The sequence below is a fragment of the Calliopsis andreniformis genome, chromosome 8 (assembly GCF_051401765.1).
Source record: "Calliopsis andreniformis isolate RMS-2024a chromosome 8, iyCalAndr_principal, whole genome shotgun sequence".
In the NCBI taxonomy this organism is placed as follows: Eukaryota; Metazoa; Arthropoda; class Insecta; order Hymenoptera; family Andrenidae; genus Calliopsis; species Calliopsis andreniformis.
This window is the reverse complement of record NC_135069.1, coordinates 11,794,789-11,814,298: the sequence shown is the minus strand read 5'-3', so window position 1 is coordinate 11,814,298 and position 19,510 is coordinate 11,794,789. Positions and strand designations below refer to the sequence as shown.

The following is a 19,510-nucleotide window of genomic DNA, read 5'->3' as shown; positions in this document are numbered from 1 at the left end:
ATAAAAGGATTGCAAAAATTTAAATATATATTATTTTTTTTAAAGTAATATACACAGCACCATTTTAACCATAATCTATAGTGTTTATTATTAACTAATTCAACAACTAAATATTTATTAAAGATTAATTTCATAAATATACATAAATGAATAAATGTTACCTACTTATTAAAATTTTAACGTTTGATACAAATTTATTATAATATATATATATATATATGTATATATATATTATATAATATTAATATGTACATGTATAAGTCTTTATACAATTAAAATATTGTATTAATTCAAAAATGATATCTTTTAGGAATATACTAAATATAATTTTGAATATGATGTATAAGACTACTGTAATTGAAATGCAGTAATATGAACTAAATATCTCACTTTCCATTCACATAAATTAAAATTTTTAGTTTAAGAAATCATTATATCATTTTTAATTCCAAGAATATTTGATATTAACATTAGAGAATCAAATTGTCTTGATCAGGAAAAAAATTACTAAATAAAAAAACAATCAAAATTGCAGTAAGAGCACATAATGCAAGCGTAGTTGTTGCAGTAAAAAGTTGAGCATAGTGGTATCGAGAATACCAAGCAAGACCTAACATGAGAGTCAAAATGCTGACTAGAAATCTACTTAAATCCCACTCGTTATGTGTTAAACTAGTAGGTGTTGAACTCGTACTTCCTGTACTAGTAGATGTACTAGTAGGTGTGTCTGAAGATGATTGAGGATTAAAATATATTGATGATGAGCTGTCTAATGTTGATGGTCGTGGTTGGTGTACCAAACAATGAACAACACAATTATTATATAAACCACATCGTTCTAATGTTTGACTATCTGGTTGCAATACTCGACCTTTAAAAACTAAACGCACTAATCTCTGTGCTTCCAGTTCTATTTGAAAATGTCTCCTAGAAATTTATAAAACTTTATTATAACTTCATTGTTTTTGTAATTTTTCATTTAGAATATAATGTCACATAGTAATAACCTTTTGAAGTCACCAAGTAGTTCTTTTAAACTGCCAGTAACCACTTTTTGATCATCATTTATAAATTTAAGTTTTATACTAATTTCATTAGCATCACTTGTAGAAAGATTTTTAGATTCACATTCTACAGTATCGGAACATGTTGATATATTTGTTTCCTCAGACTTATTTACTTTGGTTTGTCTTTTCAACAGTGTTGTGTTATCACTATTAAATGAATCCATAGTTTCAATAAGTACTTCCTCTGTAGCAGTTGCTTCAGATGTTCGACGTACTTCTGAAGGAATTCTTCCATTTATATCTATTGTAATAAATAATAAGTAATCACAATGTTTTCACTATGAAAGATATAATAAATCTTATTTTCAAATAGAACATATCACCTGTAATGGAAGGTTCAGGACAACTTTGCGAATTATCAGTGTTATCATCAGCAATTGGTTCTATAGATTCTTCCACTGATGTCTCTATATTTGAAGGTTGATTCAAAGAACTTGTATTTTGACGATTAGCTCTGAGTTCAGCAATATGTGTGCGTTCTCCATGTCGTAATATAAGTACTGTGCGTATAAATGGTTGATCTGTAATACTTGTAGAACACCAGGCAAGCCAGCCTACTAAGAGGACAACCACAACGATAAAAAAATCTGTGACTTCATCTCCGACACCATCAATAAGAGTCATTTCTATAATTTAGAATTAATTTTATAAACATAAAGAAAACATGAATAAATAAGAAAAGAAACAAAACATTAATATTATTTCTAAAGGTAATTATTATTTATATAATTCATTTGACATACTTTATAATTGTATGTACATTAGTATTTGTTACAAATCAATTATATTTGGCAAATTGTATAAAAATAGATGATTTGTATTAGAAATATGCTCTGTTATCTATAAACAAAAAAGCAATAATACTAAGTACTGCCATAATCAATAATAAATAAAGACAGGATTTTAATCTTATTGAAATAACTTTAAAACAGAATTTCTGTATGATGGGACAAATTTGCTTTTTTTATTACTTTTTCGGTGTTTTCAGTCTACTCAGTGAATATCATTTACACGTATCGACGAAATTTACACAGAAATAATAATTCCATGTGTTTATTGCTACTACATAAAATAAAATTCATACTGCTATAATATTCTTTCGCCTTCTTATCATTCTTTATCACTATTCTCACCTCAATCTATGTGAATCACAACAGAACAAAATAAAGTTTTATAAAAAACATATAAAAATCTCATCTACAGGTATCTAGAGATGACGCAGATACTTTGACAGGCAGCAGTATAGGTTGAACAGTTTAACTGGAAACCCTGAAAGTGCTGCCACTATCGGTCAGAGGCAGAAGTACAGAGATGAACCGTCGTTCTAGGCATCTCGTACACATCGGTTATAGGCTTGTCAATTGTCATTCCTTTTAATTTTATAACCTAAATAAGTGTGAATACATTAATTGCTTTTTAACAATTTCTTGTATCGTCAATGCGTAAAGTTTTTAGTTGTAAAATATTTGTAAACTTTTTGTTTGGTTCAATTTAAAATTTTGACTCCATGTCATTCAAAGAATATTCATATAATAATTGATTAAATAGTCTGCAGAGGTTAATGTGCGTAGTTAATAATCGTTTAGACATGGCAATTTAATGAAATAATAATGTAATGACCCACTACGATACGAATGAGACGATAAGACATTATATTATTTAATTGTGAAGGGCAGTAGGATAGGTTATCCAATCTGTTACTTTATAGATTAGATAGTTACATCAAGAAACCTGTAAATTTATTATTCCTTGTATATATACTTTGGTTCATTTCTAACAAGTTTCTCACAAGTATCTTTGATGCATGGAAGTTGAGCCTTGTTACTTCTGTATTTAAGGACGAAGATAGAATTTTGATTTCTAATTATGCACAGATAACACTGTTCAACACGGGTCTGATTTTGTAAGTGTGAATAAACATTTCTTATAGATTTCGACGTGCTGATTACGAATCTGCAAACCGTTTTTTTCCAGAACGTACAGTTTTTGAAAAAATCAATTTTGAAAAAAATGACAAATTTTCAACTTTGGGATTTTTTTGTACTTTTGCCGTAGTAGTTATTTAGTTGCTCTTTGCACGAAATGATTCTGTGGACTCTCCCGAATAAAAGAATATAGATAGTTATTAGATTATAAATATTGAAATAGGTTTAAATAACATTTAAAGTGAAAAGGACACCCAAAACGCGCCCATTTTTCCTGATATTTTTCACTTTATTCCAAAAAGTAAGGGTCTAGGAGAAAATTTGACTATACCACGCGATAGAGCAAACCTTTCTACTAAGGAAAGCATCAAACGAATGTTAAAAATTATTTTTGTTTTCAATATAGAAATAAAATAGTTTGGCGAAACGCGCGGCGGCGACAGTGGTACTCAATGACGGCGGCGCGCGCCGGTGGACGCCTCGCCTATCGCCTGCCGTTCCGCGGACCCTATACGCATTGACGTCATTGAGTACCACTGTCGCCGCCGCGCGTTTCGCCAAACTATTTTATTTCTATATTGAAAACAAAAATAATTTTTAACATTCGCTTGATGCTTTCCTTAGTAGAAAGGTTTGCTCTATCGCGTGGTATAATCAAATTTTCTCCTAGACCCTTACTTTTTGAAATAAAGTGAAAAATATCAGGAAAAATGGGCGCGTTTTGGGTGTCCTTTTCACTTTAATTGTTATTTAAACCTATTTCAATATTTATAATCTAATAACTATCTATATTCTTTTATTCGGGAGAGTCCACAGAATCATTTCGTGCAAAGAGCAACTAAATAACTACTACGGCAAAAGTACAAAAAAATCCCAAAGTTGAAAATTTGTCATTTTTTTCAAAATTGATTTTTTCAAAAACTGTACGTTCTGGAAAAAAACGGTTTGCAGATTCGTAATCAGCACGTCGAAATCTATAAGAAATGTTTATTCACGTTTACAAAATCGAAAAAAAGTCAAAATTTGTCGAACAGTGTAATTAAACAAAACTTTATTAGAGAACATAATTTCTCATGAACATAGATTATTCTTTCTATTAAAAAATATGTTACTTGAAAATGTACATAGCACTCGTCAAGATTCTGAATTAAGACATTCTAGAAATAAAAACATTATTACTGATTTTACTTTTGTTTGACTTACAATATTTTTAAATAAAGTAATTACTATTTATCTATATTACTTTGCAAATAAATATAATTAATTTGATTCAGAATAATTTCTGTTATCATAGAAAAAATTATATTAAGAATTCAGAATCTTAAACTTACACATTCAGGTTCTTATTATCAGCATAATATTAAAGAAGAATAGTATATAAGTATATATAATTTAATTTATTAAAATACTTTGTTATTTCTTTTTATTCAGTTCGTAAATAAACGAATATAAATATACATATAAATTCATGTAACAAATGTTTTGATACTAACAACTAATTCATATATGACATATACATAATATATTATTATTTATTATTTATTTAATATATGTATCTTTTATTAAATTATATATGTATATATAAATACTATATATCATTATATTTATTTTTAAGTAGTACTATTTACTTAAAATGTATGTGGGTTGCTCACACCAAGAAGTAATACATTTATGACTAGAAATTTAATTTATACATACTTAATAGTATTGTAATGTAAGTATGTATGTACATACATATATATGTTACAAAGAGTGAATCATGAGAATTTGTAATCTGAATTGAAAAGATATGTATATTAAACATACCTGTACTTCAATTCATATAATTTTCAGGCCACAAATACTTGGATATTATTTCACATATGATTCAATACGCGTACATATGAGCCATTCTTTTGCCAACTCAATTAACTTCACAAAATAAAAATATTTATACTTATTTTGGGTATAAAAAGTTAAGCATCGATTACATGCTTTGATACTAAAATTTATTTAAAAAATCAGAAAGTGGAGTTTGTTTTGGCCTGTGAATGATTCATGTATAGTTACACGTGTAGTTAAATACACATATGATAAAGTATTGTACCTAGATGAGTCTAATTAAGTCTAGATAGTAACTTCGTATGCAGTTTCTCAATTTGTCTAAGGGTTTCGTTGTATGAGAAAAGAAAAACACACAGAAAGGATAGCACTAACAAGAGGACTTTACCCAGTATGATACAATATGATATAGTACTTTTACAAAGGAAGGAGAAGCGACTCTGCCTCGTTTTCAAGAAATTAATTATTGAAAATGAGAAAATTTCTATTGTTGAAGGTCAACCAAAAGTAGAAATGCTAGTCTTCTCACTGAAGCAGCGTTGCATACATATTTTCAATAACTAATTTCTTGAAAAAAGGTGGAATCGCTTATTTCTATTTCGTGAAAATGTTTTGTTTGCCCCCTCTTACATCTAAAAAATAAAAAAAAAAAAGTATCAAGTTTTGCATATTATTTTATCAAACTTTAATGCAAGTGTCACCAATCAATTCTAATCAGTTTTTTCTGCGTTCTCTCAATGAAAATGGTACCAAACATAATATAATTCAAATTATTTATAACCAATTCAAATCTCTTAGAATATGTCTATCGTGTCATAAAAAAATTACAAAATCATGACTGGAATACAATTAGATAGACATTTTGGCTCCTACTTAGAGCACTTACAGTATTATGGCTAACATTTCTCCTATTTTTTAATATGGTCACAAACTGTTGAAAGGACTTATCTAAATACATACACTTGCACTTTGCTTACAGTGCAATTTTTCTTTTTTCTTTTATCTTCAATCATAACAGAAATATTAATGTTCTGTTTCTCATGATTCACCCTATATAAAAACTAAATATTTATGATTGTTGCGCAACCTGTTGTATTCTTTGCCGTTGGCCACCTATATAAATAACTTGTCTTTGTTCGTCTGGATGAATAAGTTCATCTGTATGCTTCCAACGCCATTTCTTTTCACTTTCTCTAACGCGTCTGTGATCAATGTAACTGATAACGCAGCTTGTCGGAATCCATACGATGGCAGTAATAATAATAACAGCTCCTACTATGTTATCTTTCAAAAATCGCATAACCTTATTAATGTTTATGTCTTCAATAATGTCCCAAAATCTTTCTACTACATCTTGAATTGTTTTTTCACAAATACCCTAGAAAAATATTTTAATTATTACATCAAAATCTTTTGTGTTATAATTTTTATGATAAAAAATTTTAAGCTACCTTATTGCAAAAACCTTGAATGCAAGGAGTTCCATCAGGTAAAATATCTTGTGGATCTATAGGGAAGCATGTTTCATTTAAACTCATTCGACAACACCTTTTACATGCATCTCCAACTGTTAATAGAAATTAAATATGAATATATACATTGTTTTTAATATATACATAAATACGTGTAATATATTCGGTAAACGTACTTGTATCACACATACAACTCTGCAAACCTTGCGTCTCACAGTATGGTATACACTTTCCAAGTCTACATTTACCTCTCTCGAGGCAACCTGTACCATCTTTCATAGGTGGAGATAAAGGGCATTCGCTAGATGCTCCCGTACAGCGGGATTCTTGTTCACAAGTGGCATATTGTGCATCTCTACATTTTACACCTGATGGCATAAATGCACAACCTTGACAACAGGGCGAATTTTTATCACTGTAAAGATTTATCACATTAATAACATTGGAAAGTGATAGTAAACGATTAGACAATAGTAACACAAGTAAACATATGGTAGTATTTAAATAGATAATTACCTACAAACTGCTCCTTGACGAAGTTTGCAATTTTTATCACAGCAAGCATCATTATCTTCTGTTCCTAGTAATCCTGCATCACATTCTTCATCTCCTTCAACCCGTAAATTACCACAAAATGATTCTTCTGGTTCAGAAAAACAGCGACCTGACTTTGCTTGTAATACTTTTCTAATAGATCTTAAACTACATGGTGAAAAACGCTAACATACAAATAATTCTTATTAATATCCTTTCAATACTATTATACTTTATTTATATTAATTAAACATACCTTATTATTCACATCATATCCACTAACGCTATAAGTATACATTAAGTACGAGCCTCCTTGACTAGCACTTGGACTGCATTCCTATTAACAAATTTCAGTCGTTTAAAGGACCATCCTATCTTTTAGGAACTTTTTTCATAAAAACTATACAATAAATCGTTTTTATTTAGTAGTATCTTAAAATTACTTCAAAATTTTTTAAAGCAGGAATTGGCTATCACAAGTAACAGAACAATTTAAAAATCTTAAAAAGAAAAGAAATACCGTTATGTTCAAAGAAAAATATTGTTACGATTTTGGGGAGCCACCGGTGGCTCCCCGCGCGCACTACGATCTCTCAACCGCCGCGACATCACGTAACATTCAATAACTTTATCTAGTTCACTAAGGTGGTTTTATTTACAACACTTTTGTAGAGGTCGGTTTATTTACAATACTCGTATACTTGAATTCGATTTCGATAGTATGCTGTTCGCTCTGACAGCTGTCAGAATTCTGTCTGCTTTTCGTCGAACGTCTTCCTATCTTCGTTGTGAGCACAGCAGGCCGTGGAGATCTACCCGGTGCTCGCAACACTGCTCCCCGCACTGCGGACCCCGGGCGGCACACGATAGTAGCCGTTGTGCTCCTGGACGGCGAGGTTGAACAAGGAGACGAGAAGGGAGACTCACCCTAGCCTTCTGCGATGGCGCCTCTTCTTCTCGAGCGAGGTTGGTTGCCGGTTCTCTTCTTTCTTCTATCGGTCCTTCTCTCTGCACTCGCTGGCGAACGACTCCTCCGCTTTCCGTATCCCAATCCCTCTTCGTTTCCTTAGTGTGTTTCTCCAGTCCTTTTTTTCTTTTTTTTGGAGTGTGGTCATCTCGGACACCTACCCTGCTTGAGGAAGGGCGAGTCGCCCGGGGAGCCCAAGGCCGCAACGCTCTTTGCAACCCCCCAGGAGCCTGTGTGGGCCTGGGTTAGGTCGTCTTACCGTAGAGGCCCGACCAACGCTCCCCCGGCGCCCTCTTCCCCCGCGCTCACCTGAGGCCCGCATCTCAGCTCCGTTCCCGTTTTCCCCAGCTCCTCTTGCCTCTTGACGTTTCTTGCGCACTTCTTTCTTCTTGTTCTTCTTCTCTCGGGAACAGCTCTATTCCTTGCTGAGAAAATGAATTACTCGCTGAATCTCGCTAGGCGATTCACGAGTACCACTTTACATTTGCCTCGGGTGGTGCCCTTAATCCGATAAATTACGTCGTTCAATTTATCTACAACGACATACGGTTCTTCCCAGTCCGACTGTAACTTGGGGCACTTTCCTTTTCTTCTTCGTAGTTGGAACAGCCACACTTTTTCACCTGGCACGGAACGATGGTATTGGCGTGGATATCGTACCAAGCCTTCGTCTTCGCGCTGCTCAGACACAGACGACGTCAGACGAACTCGTGCATTCTTTCCATCCTATCCTTGAGTTGGGAAACAAACTCTGGGCACCAGTTTCTTGGGGCGGTAGCCCCCTCCACAGTTGTATAGGCAGACGCAACTCTTGACCATACAGGACCATTGACGGTGTCATCTCACCGGTGGTGGTTTCAAGTCGAGCCGATCTGTACACCAACAGGAATATCGTGATCCACTCATCCCAATCCCGCTGGGATGGCGACATGGAGATCCCGGCGACGAACATGGAGAGGTATTGCAGCAAGGTCCGGTTTAGTCGTTCTACCATGCCGTCGGATTGCGAATGCAGAGGTGTTGTCCTCGTCTTCTTAACTCCTAGCAGTCTCATGAGTTCTCGAACGACGGTGGACTCAAAGTTCCTCCCCTGATCCGAGTGCATTTCCAAGGGCACTCCGTGTCGGCTCACGACATGCACAAGTAACGCTTTTGCCACTGTGTCAGCCCGTTGATTCAACACAGCGACTACCTCTAGCCATTTCGAAAAATAGTCAGCAACCACCAGCATATACCGATTCCCGGAACTGAACTTCGGAAGGGATTCCACAACGTCCACCGCGATCCTCTCAAACGGAGCTCCGACGTTGTAAACCTGCATCGCGCCGGCTCCTCTTTCCCGCGGTCCCTTCTTCGTCGTGCAAGTAGTACATTTCCAGCACCATTCTATAACATCCTGTCGACAGGTGATCCAGTAGAATCGCTGACGCACCTTCACCAGGGTTTTATTGACTCCAAAGAGTCCTGCTGATGGGAAACTGTGATACTCGTGCAATACTTCCGTTATCTTCTTCCGTGGCACCACTAGCAACCACGTTGCCCTCGCACCGCAAGACGATTCCCATTTTCGATAAAGGCACTCCGTCCTTGACCTCTAAGGAATCCCAGATCGTCCAATAGAACTTCGTTCGTGGCGGGCATGCGACAATTTCTTCCCGTAACGGTCTAGTTCCTTCGTTCTTCTTCAATAAAATAAGCCCGATATCCTCGTCCTCGGTCTGGGTTTGTTTCCAGTCCTCGACATCTACAGTTTCACAGACCGTCCGCAAAATCCTCGTCGTTTCCCTCTTGTCTTGTTCTTCTCTTCGGCTACAAGGCTTACAATTTGAGTCTGCACACAGCCTTCTTGACAGCGCATCTGCATTCCCATGCACCTGCCCTCCACGATGTCGGACCTCGAAATCATATTCTTGCAATCGCTCTATCCATCGAGCTGTTAGCGTCAACGTATTTTTAAGAGAAAGTTTGGGACGAATAGCTGAACGATGACGGGTCTTTGATGAATTTATGACAGGGTCTTAGTTTACGAAAGGCTGATTGAGGGGTGCATGAGACTAAACAGTCCCGTCGGTGACCGATGACTGATGGGAACCTTTCCCGAAGACTGGCATGTTTTCTCCCACGGCGGAGCGAATCCTCAATCTCGAATGGTCCAGCTTCCCCATTGAACAGACTCCTCTTCTGATAAGGTTGACTGGAGAGCCGGTATCGAGGACGATGAGGCAGGCCGTTCCTCCAATGCGTCCCTCTACGACGGTGTCCAAGAGCGCGGTCCTCTTCGTCTCACTTGACGAGACAACTCCCACGACGGGGGGACGCGCTGTCGCGTAGGCCAGGCTTGCCCCCCTCACGCCCGCCTCTTCGCGTTTCCGACGCGAGACTCAGCGCCGCTTAACCTAGTAAAATTTTGCATCAACCCCTGGATTTGTCCTTGAAGGTCGTCCACTCGTGCGCCTATTGTCCTCTCAAAGGCCTCCTGCGCTGTCTTTTCCGGCTGTCATCGTGCCCGCTCCTCGGTCCAGCGATGCTCCGAGTTCTCCCACTGGTCTTCCAGCTGTTTGGATAGCGCCTGTTGAAATCTTCCGAGGAGCCTTTGCAGGACTCCCTCTCCCTCGTAGGGGGTTGCCATGTCGGCCGACCCCTGTCCCTCATAGGGGGTTGCCACGTTAGCCGTCCCCTCGCGCGGGTGTGCAGAAGGGGCCCGGATCCCACTTCTGACACCAATGTTACGATTTTGGGGAGCCGCCGCATTACGATCTCTCAAACGCCGCGACATCACGTAACGTTCAATAACTTTATCTAGTTCACTAAGGTGGTTTTATATATAACACTTTTGTGGAGGTCGGTTTATTTGCAATACTCGTATACTTGAATTCGATTTCAGTAGTATGTCTGTTCGCTCTGACAGCTATCAGAATTCTGTCTGCTGTTCGTCGAACGTCTTCCTATCCTTCGTTGTGAGCACAGCAGGCCGTGGAGACATACCCGGTGTTCGCAACAATATGTTTATTTAGCAAAAAAATCACTAGTTTCTTGGTTCCCTAAATTCAAAATAATGTTGGTAGTGGGCAAGAATGACACATCTACTGAATATATTTACAAAACTTGAAATGAACTGGTCAAACCACTACGGAGTTATCGTGGCAGTCATAAAGAAGAGCTGCTTTGTGGTGGACAAGCTAAAACTTTTTATAGATTTGCCTTTTTTGCTTAAAAAAATTTTAACATAAACTTAAGATGCTAATAAATAATCCCACTAAATTTCAAAATATGTTTTATAGTTATTGCAAAAAAATTTCTAAAAATTGTCTTATTTTCGCGCTGTTGCAATAGGATGACCCCTTAAAGTGTTAACATTACTTTCACAGCAAAGCAGGAAACCGTGCGCGGATGTTGCTCTTTAGTTACCTGTCGTGTTCATCTGCCTAATATAGTTGTACTGTGGCGTTCATTATTTCGCAGGTTAACGTTAACAGGCACACCGAAATAATTATATGCAAATTGAACACTGTACAAATACCTGCACACGGAAAACAAAATTCATGCACGAAATTATCCATGCAACGGTTGTTCACCCGTATCGCTATGAAAGTAGCCAGTCTAAGAGTACAGAAATTATTATACTTTAAACTGTTTAATACGAGATAAATAAAAGATTATAAGATTACCGTTATATCTGGATCATGTTCAGAGCCCCAATTATGTCCAAATTCGTGTGCAGTGACTAGATCTGCTTCTCTTGTAATCACTCTTTGTCCATAATGATTCCTACTAGAACTTAGTCCTGAATTGAGATATAATGTGTAACCGTTCTTGAAATACTCTAACATAAACAAATGTTTCATGAAATATTATTTTATATGTGGCTTATATGTGATAAAAGTAAAAAGAATTTATGTTATACCTGGTGTACAGATACCGCCTACAGAATTTCTACGAGGCGATCCAACATATGCTAATCCCAAAATACCACCCTCAAATTTAAGGTCAGTGAATAAGTGGGCCAAACAAAAATCCTTATGACTATATTCTCGACTAAAGACCTAGATATATCATTTACATATATGTATACATTTCTACAAATATACTATTACGACTAAAGTAATAGTAGTAGTATAAATAAAAATAAGAGAAATAATATTATACCTCAAGTAATGTGCGTACATCCCATTTTTCTCTAACCATATTATAATGTGTTTCTCCACCTCTTACACGAGTTGGCTCACTATGGACCACTATTTTCTTAATGACAAATCCCATTCCTTTAAATCCATCTTGCTCTTGTCGTTCTTGCCATAAAGTGTCATTATAAATTTTATGTACTCTATCAATTAAACTAATCTATAAAACAGAATATTTTCTCAGCAATGAGAAGAGGGTATACTATTTTATAATAATTAATATAATCATTTACCAAATAATTTATTGTTGTCTTTGTACTACTAGCACCCATTTCTTGATAAAAGCGATAATCAGCCACCAACAATAAAGGACATCTTGTTTTTGTTGGTGTATACTCATAAGTTTCTGTTTGCCTTTTTATTCTGGAATGTTTGTCTGATTTAAAATCAGTATATTGTTGAGTTTCCTGGCCATTGCTCATTGGAATGTCTAAAAGGTAAATCTTGTATAAGATTACAAATATTTCAGACAAATACGGTGATTTCATTATTTTTTGTTCTTTTTAGAATGTAACAATTTTTTGCTCGCAACAGAGTGCTCGACACTGAAAAACGAGAAGATTACAAGACTGTTATTTGATGATTAAAAATTGCACTCAATTTTAGCCCTGACCTAATTCCTCTTTTACATATCCACAGGTTTTGGGAACACTATGTGTATGACCTTCTCCATCTTGAAAATGCTCCCAACTAAATTTAACATCTGATGATTTATAAATAATCATTGTTTCATTCCCTAAATGAGGTAAATGCCTCCAGGATGGCTAAAACAAATGAATTATTTTGTCACTGCTACATGTTCCAAGTTCATCAAAGTATTATATATAATTATTTCACCTACAAAAAGTTATATTATATATTTAAAAAATTAGTATATACCTCAATATGAAATGTTTCATCAGCAATTGTAATACTGGCTATAAGAATTCCATTATCAATATGTACTTGAGCATGGGAGTCAATTTCACCAAATACACGTCCATGATAAAAGCTTTCATGATCTTAAAAATATAAATCTATTATAATCATATAAAAAACAAAGCATGCAATTACGTATACAGAGTTTCTGAAAAGTAGTTTAAAACTTGCACTTTTAATATTTCTTAAACTAAATAAAAAATGTACAGTCATAATGGATCTACAAATTCCTTTCTCAGTAATATAAGTTATCTATCTTTATTAGTTCGTTGCTTGTGATTGATTCAAAAGAAATAAAAAATTTTTAAACAATAAGAAGTTCTGCAATATGAAAATGTCAAATATCAAAACATAATCTCTAATAATCCTCTAGTTTATTGTTATAAATATTCAAAAGATATAAGTAGATAGTTTCCATTACTAAATAAAAAATTGTTATTTACTTTAAAAAGATTTATTCTGAAATCAATATTGGTTAACCATTTTGTATTCAATTGGATAAATATCATATGTGCAAAGTAATGTGCTACCTTCCAAAAACATATACGTATCTAAGTTAGGGCAATTAAAACAAATCATCTCAATAACTTGCTTACTATTAATAATAGAAAGAAATTTGCCAACTCAAACTTGCTTAGTTTCAAAAGAGACAGAATCTGATATCAATAATTTTTTTGAAGATGGAGAAGAGATACGAAGCTTAACTTTATCTTTTTAAATGAAATTATATATTTTTTAATATATCAGTTGATGCAGCTTGTTACTTTCTATAAAAACGTACTAAACTACTTTTGATTAAAAAACCATTAATTTAAAAGACATTTTAATTTAAAAGTGACGAACTAGTAAAACAAGATATACCTATTTTTACTTTTCTTTAGTAACATATAATATTGTTTTCTATAAAATAATAGAATGTAATGAAACAAACTGAACCATATTATCTTATAAGTTACTTTATCTTACATGTAACATCATTTCACTTATCTTTTAAGATTGCATTTTATATTGAAATTTTTGAAAAGTTAGTTGCATTATTTCACAAATAAAATGATATAAATAGATTTGTTTCATTTCACATCATGCATTTATGGTATCATGCATTCCATAACAAACATAGTTCTGTCACCAAGGCAAGTTATTAAAATGACTTGATTATAATATCCCACAATGTATATTGATGTTTCATTACCTAAATGTATTGTTTTTTCTTTTCCATCGCCATTAACTTCATATGCTTTAAATTTAGAATGTATAACTTCTTTTCTTGGTGTTAATATTAACCGAAAGTATCTATCGATAGAAAATGGACATTAAGTTTTATACATAAATTAAAATCTTTTACATAAACTACCAATAATAATGCATGTTTAAAGTCTTACCGTCCATGAGAATAAAACTCTACTTCATTTATTTTATTGTAAGGATGATAACTATACTCTGTACCTCGTTTAACAATTTTGTGTTGAAAATGGGATGAATGAAGAGTTTCATAATATTTTAAATTTCTATGAAGAGCATCTGTAAGAACACATACTAAACTGAATTTATAAACTCAAAATAAATTGCACCATATATATATATAAAAAAACTTTGACATGCTAAACTTACAACTGTTTTGCATGATAAAAAATATGCAGCATATTAAAAATGAATTTCGAATTTCCATATTCATTAAAACTGTTATATTATTAACATATTGTTCAGTATTATTTTAAAGGTTACGCTTCACATTATACACAGTTTTCTCACTTTTTATCTGTCTCTTTATAATTCATCTTTGTATGCATAGATTTTCAAGTGAGGCGTTATTTGTAAACGATTTGTAATCATTCTTCTTTAATTCTTAACCCTTAAACATACAATGTATAGTAATGTTACTTTACTTAACGTAGATGTATTTACACTCATCAATAAAATAATTCGGTATTGTTTACCAATTTGACCAACTGCACGTGGTTACAAACGCAGAGAACCAATTATAGATTTTGTCAAATTAATCCTATTGGTCAAGATGGTCATATGTTTACAATAGTAGGATTTAATGTTTTTATATTGACTGACCACTGACCAATCGATTCGAATTTTTTCACAGATGTTGCATGTGCCATGTGGGAGCATTTGGATATCAAGCTGCCAAACAGTCACCCAGAAGTTTAGATTTTTCTAGAACATGCTCGAAGTTCTTCGTAATCGTAGAAGAAAAACGTTTCAGTCGATTCCAGTCAGTCCTTGTCATCCTTGTCAGTCGCTTGTGAACTGAGTTGTATTTGTGCATGACATGTGCAATTAAATTAATTTAAATAACATTGAAAATGTCGCAGGAAACAACTTTATTACATTGTTACAATCGTGGTTGTGGAAAAAAGTTTGATCCGAATAATAATAAGGAAGGTACGTTATTCAATTACGTAGTACATTTCGGAAACGCAAGAACATATTAGGCAGGCCATACAAACTTGAGGGTTCGAAATAACCTTATCCAAACAGACAGTCACATAGTAATAATCATTGATTAAGTTCCCATTCACTTATATCCATCATTATAGTAAAGCTTTCTATATCCAAACCCTCATTGTCTGAATACCCTAATATCTGAATATTCTGTAATGTGAATGGTATATTGTTATCAACCTTGCCTTTTCTTATTATAAATATGCCAATAATATATATATTCAATATATAATGTTTCTAATATGTGAAACTCTCTTGGAAAATAGGTTCCAGATACGAACACAAGAAAGAAAGTTCATAAGTACACGTGTCTGGAGACGCATAGTTCTTTAGTTATATGCTACTTTATATTGTATAAAACATTAGTTTAGTGCTTATCTGTATGGTGTGTTATTTTTTTTAAGATTTTACTAGGATCAGAGATGTTCTAGCTTTTTAATGGCTAAAGTACACTTATCAATCTTAAAGAAGATAGCATTAAGAATATGTTCCTAAAAAAAGAAAGAATAGTACAAAAATGCTTGTTGATTAATAAGTTCTAGATCAATGTCATATTTCGTCATAAGGAAGTTGAAATATTATACCAACACACATAGAATTTCATAATTAGTCTATGCAGACCAATGTTGGAATGTGAAATCTTAATTCTAGAATTACCTGGAACCAATTGTTACCTTTGGTGAAAATAAACTCTAATGAAAGAAATTAAAAATTGAAAATTTACTAATACTTTATGCTTGTGAAACTTAATTGAAGATATAACTTAAAAAATGGCAATTATGCATAATAATATTTTAACGGACATTCCATTGCTGCTTCCTTGACAGTTTCATATTTTAATTGATTACTCATTAAACACTCTTAATCTTGAGAATCCCTGTTAAACAATATTCATTCAAATGTGAATACAGAGGGTCAATAGTCCTTTCATTTTTTTAATACCTTATCATGTAACCTTCTTCAAGTTTGTATTGTCTACCTACATACTAATAATAAAAAATTGAATTCTTATTATGAATTTGCTTACAAAGCATGTGATATGTGGGAATTTATTTTATTATAACATTTGTAGGTGATTGTGTTCATCACCCTGGTCATCCAGTATTTCATGACGCTTACAAAGGCTGGTCTTGTTGTAACAAAAAATGTACAGATTTTACAGAATTTTTGAATATTAAAGGTTGCACAAAATCATGTCATTCAAACGTAAAACCACCAGAACCAAAAAAACCTACTGTTGACAAATCAAAAGCTGCAGAAGTAATTGAAGTAACTGCACAAACCCTTAATAATGGAACTAAGTTACAAAGACCTCCTTTTGATGCTACACAAATTATTTTAACACCTACTATATCACCTACATTGCTAGAACAAATTAAAGGATTAATTTTCTGTGCACAAAAAAGTACATTCAATACTACAGTTCAAATTGGACAAACATGTAAAAATAATTCATGTAAAGCAACATATAAAGGCCCTGCATCTGATGACGAAGAATGTAATTATCATCCTGGTGTTCCTGTTTTCCATGAAGGAATGAAATATTGGTCTTGTTGCCAAAAGAAAACTACAGAGTTTTCTGTATTTTTAGAACAACCAGGATGTATGCAAGGGAAACATATATGGGTGTCTAAGGTAGTGTATGAACATATTACTTATTGTATTTACTTACACTACTGTAAAAATTTATTGCATTACTTGAATATTATGAAAAACTTGTTAAATGTCAAGGTTCCATAACATTGTTGAAATTTATCAGTAATAGGTAATAATATCAATATTTTGTACTTCCTTTTTATTATTAGACTTCACAGCTTTGCACCTTTTAAACATGCAAGACATTAATTTTTTAATTATTTGCATAGAGAGTTCTAGATACCTTACTTTTTCATTAATCTCAATAAAATTGATTGGATAGGCATTAATATATTTAGTTGTTTTGCCATTATTAGAGTTTTACATTAATCAAATGTTATCTTATTATCAAACAATAGTGTTGCAGTTTACAATCAAACTGTGAAATTATAATTTCTGTAATCCATTTGAAACACATTACACATCACATATATTATTCAATACCTATCCAAAAAGACAAATGACATAACAAAAATATTGACTTCTAGGGATTGTTTTATAAGAAATCTTTCATCTCAAATGGGTTAAAAGATATTCTATTTTGTATAGTATAAAGGGTGTCCCAGTCAAAATTACGACCCTGATTATCTTTTAAGTGCTCTATGACACGTTTGAAGACACATTTACACTTCTTATGGAAAACATTATGGACATGTTGTACGAGCACAACCACGATTTCTTTATATTATGTGATATAGTACTCCCTTATAAATAAAACTGGTCAGTGGAGTCAAAAAGTGGTAGGTTTCAATTAGAATTTAGTTTTAGTGTTATAGTTTCGATGAATTTTAATAAAATTATGTAATTTTAAAGTTGGACGACTTTTCAATAGTATTCAAGTAATGCAATAAATTTTCCCAGTAGTGTACTTAGAATTATGTTAAGTAACTGAATTTCATTAATTTAATCATTTGGACTGAAATAGTATAGTATACTTATCAACTGTTGAGTGCTTCAACACAAAGTAATTTGAACTATATTTTTCAGAATACTGGTAAAGAAGTTAAATGCAGAATGGACTGGCATCAAACTGGTTCATTTATTGTAGTTTCTATTTTTGCAAAAAAATATATACCAGACCAGTCCATCGTTAAATTAAATCCTGTACGTTTATCTGTAGAATTATTCTTTATAGAAGACAATTCAAGATATGATTGTGATTTAGAATTAACAGGGGTATGTATTTAAGATACTTAACAATTATTCTATATTTAAGTAATAACATACTAATTATATGTAATAATTATTCTATATTCTTAGATTGTTGATGTTACACAAAGTAGTGTCAATATGCTGCCTACTAAAGTAGAAATTAAATTGAAAAAAGCTGAACCTGGATCATGGACAAAGCTCTATTTTAGTAATAGAAGAAATATAGATACTGAAGAAAATACTAAAAACGAAAATATTACTGCCCAAGTTGATGCTATTGATCTTAATGATCTTTAAAGGCATTTGTATATAAGTTTTTAATTGAAAATACATTTATGTTTCACACAACTACGTTAATTTAAAAAGGACTTTTATTTGAAAATGTGATGAAATATGATTTCCTATCGATGTTATTGTAATTATGTTGATAACAAAATGAGATTACTTAATTGCGAATACTTTCTAACAAGGATAAACCCATATAACATCGATGTTTTATTTATAATTTCTCTGAAATAAATAGATCTGTAATTTAAGTTTGTCATAATGTAAATATATTAAATTTCAAAAAATGGCTCAAAGTATATAACTTTAATATTGTTTCGAAGAGTGGTCGAGGTCGATCTCGATCTCGATTTGCGACCGTTCTTTAGGACAAGATACCTTATTCAGCGCACTTTTATTCCAGTCCGATGCATTGATGAAGAAGGAATTTATAGCTTGTCGCTATCATTACTTCCTCAATTTCATGAAGTTCTGTTTATCAATAGCAGCTACAAAATGCTAGGAGTGGGAATAAAGAAAATCCGCTATTCGGGACACGTGATCAGACCGTTCTTCGGAAGGTGTTCCATATATCTTGCATACTTTAATATTTTCGTTATTTTTACTTATACAAAAAAATATCTCGGAACAAAGTTGTTTGGTTGAAAACGACAAATATTATGATTCTTGTTTTCTCTCTTAAAGTCATTTTTTCTCGAGTTTTGAAGTTCATTAACATTTTTTGCGAATTAACATGAGTTTTTATAATATAGCATTGTAATGCACATCAAAACGAATTCAATGATCTACAATATTTTTTGTTTTCTCCGTGAAATTTGTTTACTTTACATCAAATGTTCAACATAATTTTTGCATTAGCTTTAAGGTATTTTCGAACACAGGATATAAAACATTTTTTCATACGTCAATCATCGCTGAAAGAATGGTATTACTCGATTTTTTATATATTCCCATAAAGAATTTTTCAACCGCATTTCAGTTAAGTAATGTGAATTTTTCATTCAAGGTGATTCGAAGGACATAGATGTGTGTAAATATATAGATTGTTGAATCCGTTTTGATGTTCACAACGATACTACATTGGCTAAAGTTCGAAAAT

The 19,510-nt window shown here is 33.0% G+C and overlaps 3 protein-coding genes across 6 annotated transcripts; 1 reads left to right on the top strand and 2 right to left on the bottom strand.

Moving 5' to 3' along the window:
• Positions 1 to 315: 315 nt before the first annotated feature.
• Positions 316 to 2,308, bottom strand: LOC143182205 (transmembrane and ubiquitin-like domain-containing protein 1). Of its 3 annotated transcripts, none has more exons than XM_076383064.1 (4): positions 2,201 to 2,308; positions 1,391 to 1,693; positions 1,008 to 1,308; positions 316 to 927 (listed from the first exon to the last, which is right to left on the bottom strand). In XM_076383064.1, the coding sequence occupies exons 2-4, from the start codon at positions 1,689 to 1,691 to the stop codon at positions 471 to 473; spliced, it is 1,059 nt and encodes a 352-aa protein (XP_076239179.1). In that variant the 5' UTR covers positions 1,692 to 1,693; positions 2,201 to 2,308; the 3' UTR covers positions 316 to 470. The 3 variants fall into 3 exon arrangements, with proteins under 3 accessions (XP_076239179.1, XP_076239178.1, XP_076239181.1); XM_076383063.1 differs by lacking the exon at positions 2,201 to 2,308 and adding an exon at positions 2,039 to 2,193; XM_076383066.1 differs by lacking the exon at positions 2,201 to 2,308 and adding an exon at positions 2,039 to 2,193 and having other exon boundaries at positions 1,008 to 1,284.
• Positions 2,309 to 4,575: 2,267 nt separating this feature from the next.
• Tace (ADAM 17-like protease Tace) lies at positions 4,576 to 15,032 on the bottom strand. 2 transcript variants are annotated; one of them, XM_076383771.1, is made up of 15 exons: positions 14,823 to 15,032; positions 14,497 to 14,737; positions 14,268 to 14,406; positions 14,078 to 14,178; positions 12,847 to 12,968; positions 12,581 to 12,731; positions 12,201 to 12,397; positions 11,933 to 12,127; positions 11,691 to 11,829; positions 11,455 to 11,609; positions 7,076 to 7,156; positions 6,802 to 7,004; positions 6,462 to 6,700; positions 6,265 to 6,380; positions 4,576 to 6,191 (listed from the first exon to the last, which is right to left on the bottom strand). In XM_076383771.1, exons 2-15 carry the CDS (start codon positions 14,558 to 14,560, stop codon positions 5,883 to 5,885), a joined length of 2,211 nt encoding a protein of 736 aa, XP_076239886.1. In that variant the 5' UTR covers positions 14,561 to 14,737; positions 14,823 to 15,032; the 3' UTR covers positions 4,576 to 5,882. The 2 variants fall into 2 exon arrangements, with proteins under 2 accessions (XP_076239886.1, XP_076239887.1); XM_076383772.1 differs by having other exon boundaries at positions 14,497 to 15,032.
• Mora (cysteine and histidine rich domain containing protein) lies at positions 14,973 to 18,596 on the top strand. The gene is made up of 4 exons (XM_076383773.1): positions 14,973 to 15,279; positions 16,412 to 16,974; positions 17,962 to 18,150; positions 18,235 to 18,596. Exons 1-4 carry the CDS (start codon positions 15,201 to 15,203, stop codon positions 18,421 to 18,423), a joined length of 1,020 nt encoding a protein of 339 aa, XP_076239888.1. The 5' UTR covers positions 14,973 to 15,200; the 3' UTR covers positions 18,424 to 18,596.
• Positions 18,597 to 19,510: the final 914 nt, after the last annotated feature.

Excerpts from the sequence above, each read along its gene's own strand:
- LOC143182205 (XM_076383064.1), bottom strand. The coding sequence starts at position 1,691 with ATGACTCTTATTGATGGTGTCGGAGATGAAGTCACAGATTTTTTTATC. Across the intron at positions 1,309-1,390 it reads TCCTGAACCTTCCATTACAG|ATATAAATGGAAGAATTCCT; the intron begins GTGATATGTTCT and ends TTATTACAATAG. Across the intron at positions 928-1,007 it reads CTACTTGGTGACTTCAAAAG|GAGACATTTTCAAATAGAAC; the intron begins GTTATTACTATG and ends ATAAATTTCTAG.
- Mora (XM_076383773.1), top strand. The coding sequence starts at position 15,201 with ATGTCGCAGGAAACAACTTTATTACATTGTTACAATCGTGGTTGTGGA. Across the intron at positions 15,280-16,411 it reads TCCGAATAATAATAAGGAAG|GTGATTGTGTTCATCACCCT; the intron begins GTACGTTATTCA and ends TAACATTTGTAG. Across the intron at positions 16,975-17,961 it reads AACATATATGGGTGTCTAAG|AATACTGGTAAAGAAGTTAA; the intron begins GTAGTGTATGAA and ends TATATTTTTCAG.
- Tace (XM_076383772.1), bottom strand. The coding sequence starts at position 14,560 with ATGAATATGGAAATTCGAAATTCATTTTTAATATGCTGCATATTTTTT. Across the intron at positions 14,407-14,496 it reads TTTTATCATGCAAAACAGTT|ATGCTCTTCATAGAAATTTA; the intron begins GTAAGTTTAGCA and ends GTGTTCTTACAG. Across the intron at positions 12,732-12,846 it reads ATGAAACATTTCATATTGAG|CCATCCTGGAGGCATTTACC; the intron begins GTATATACTAAT and ends CATTTGTTTTAG.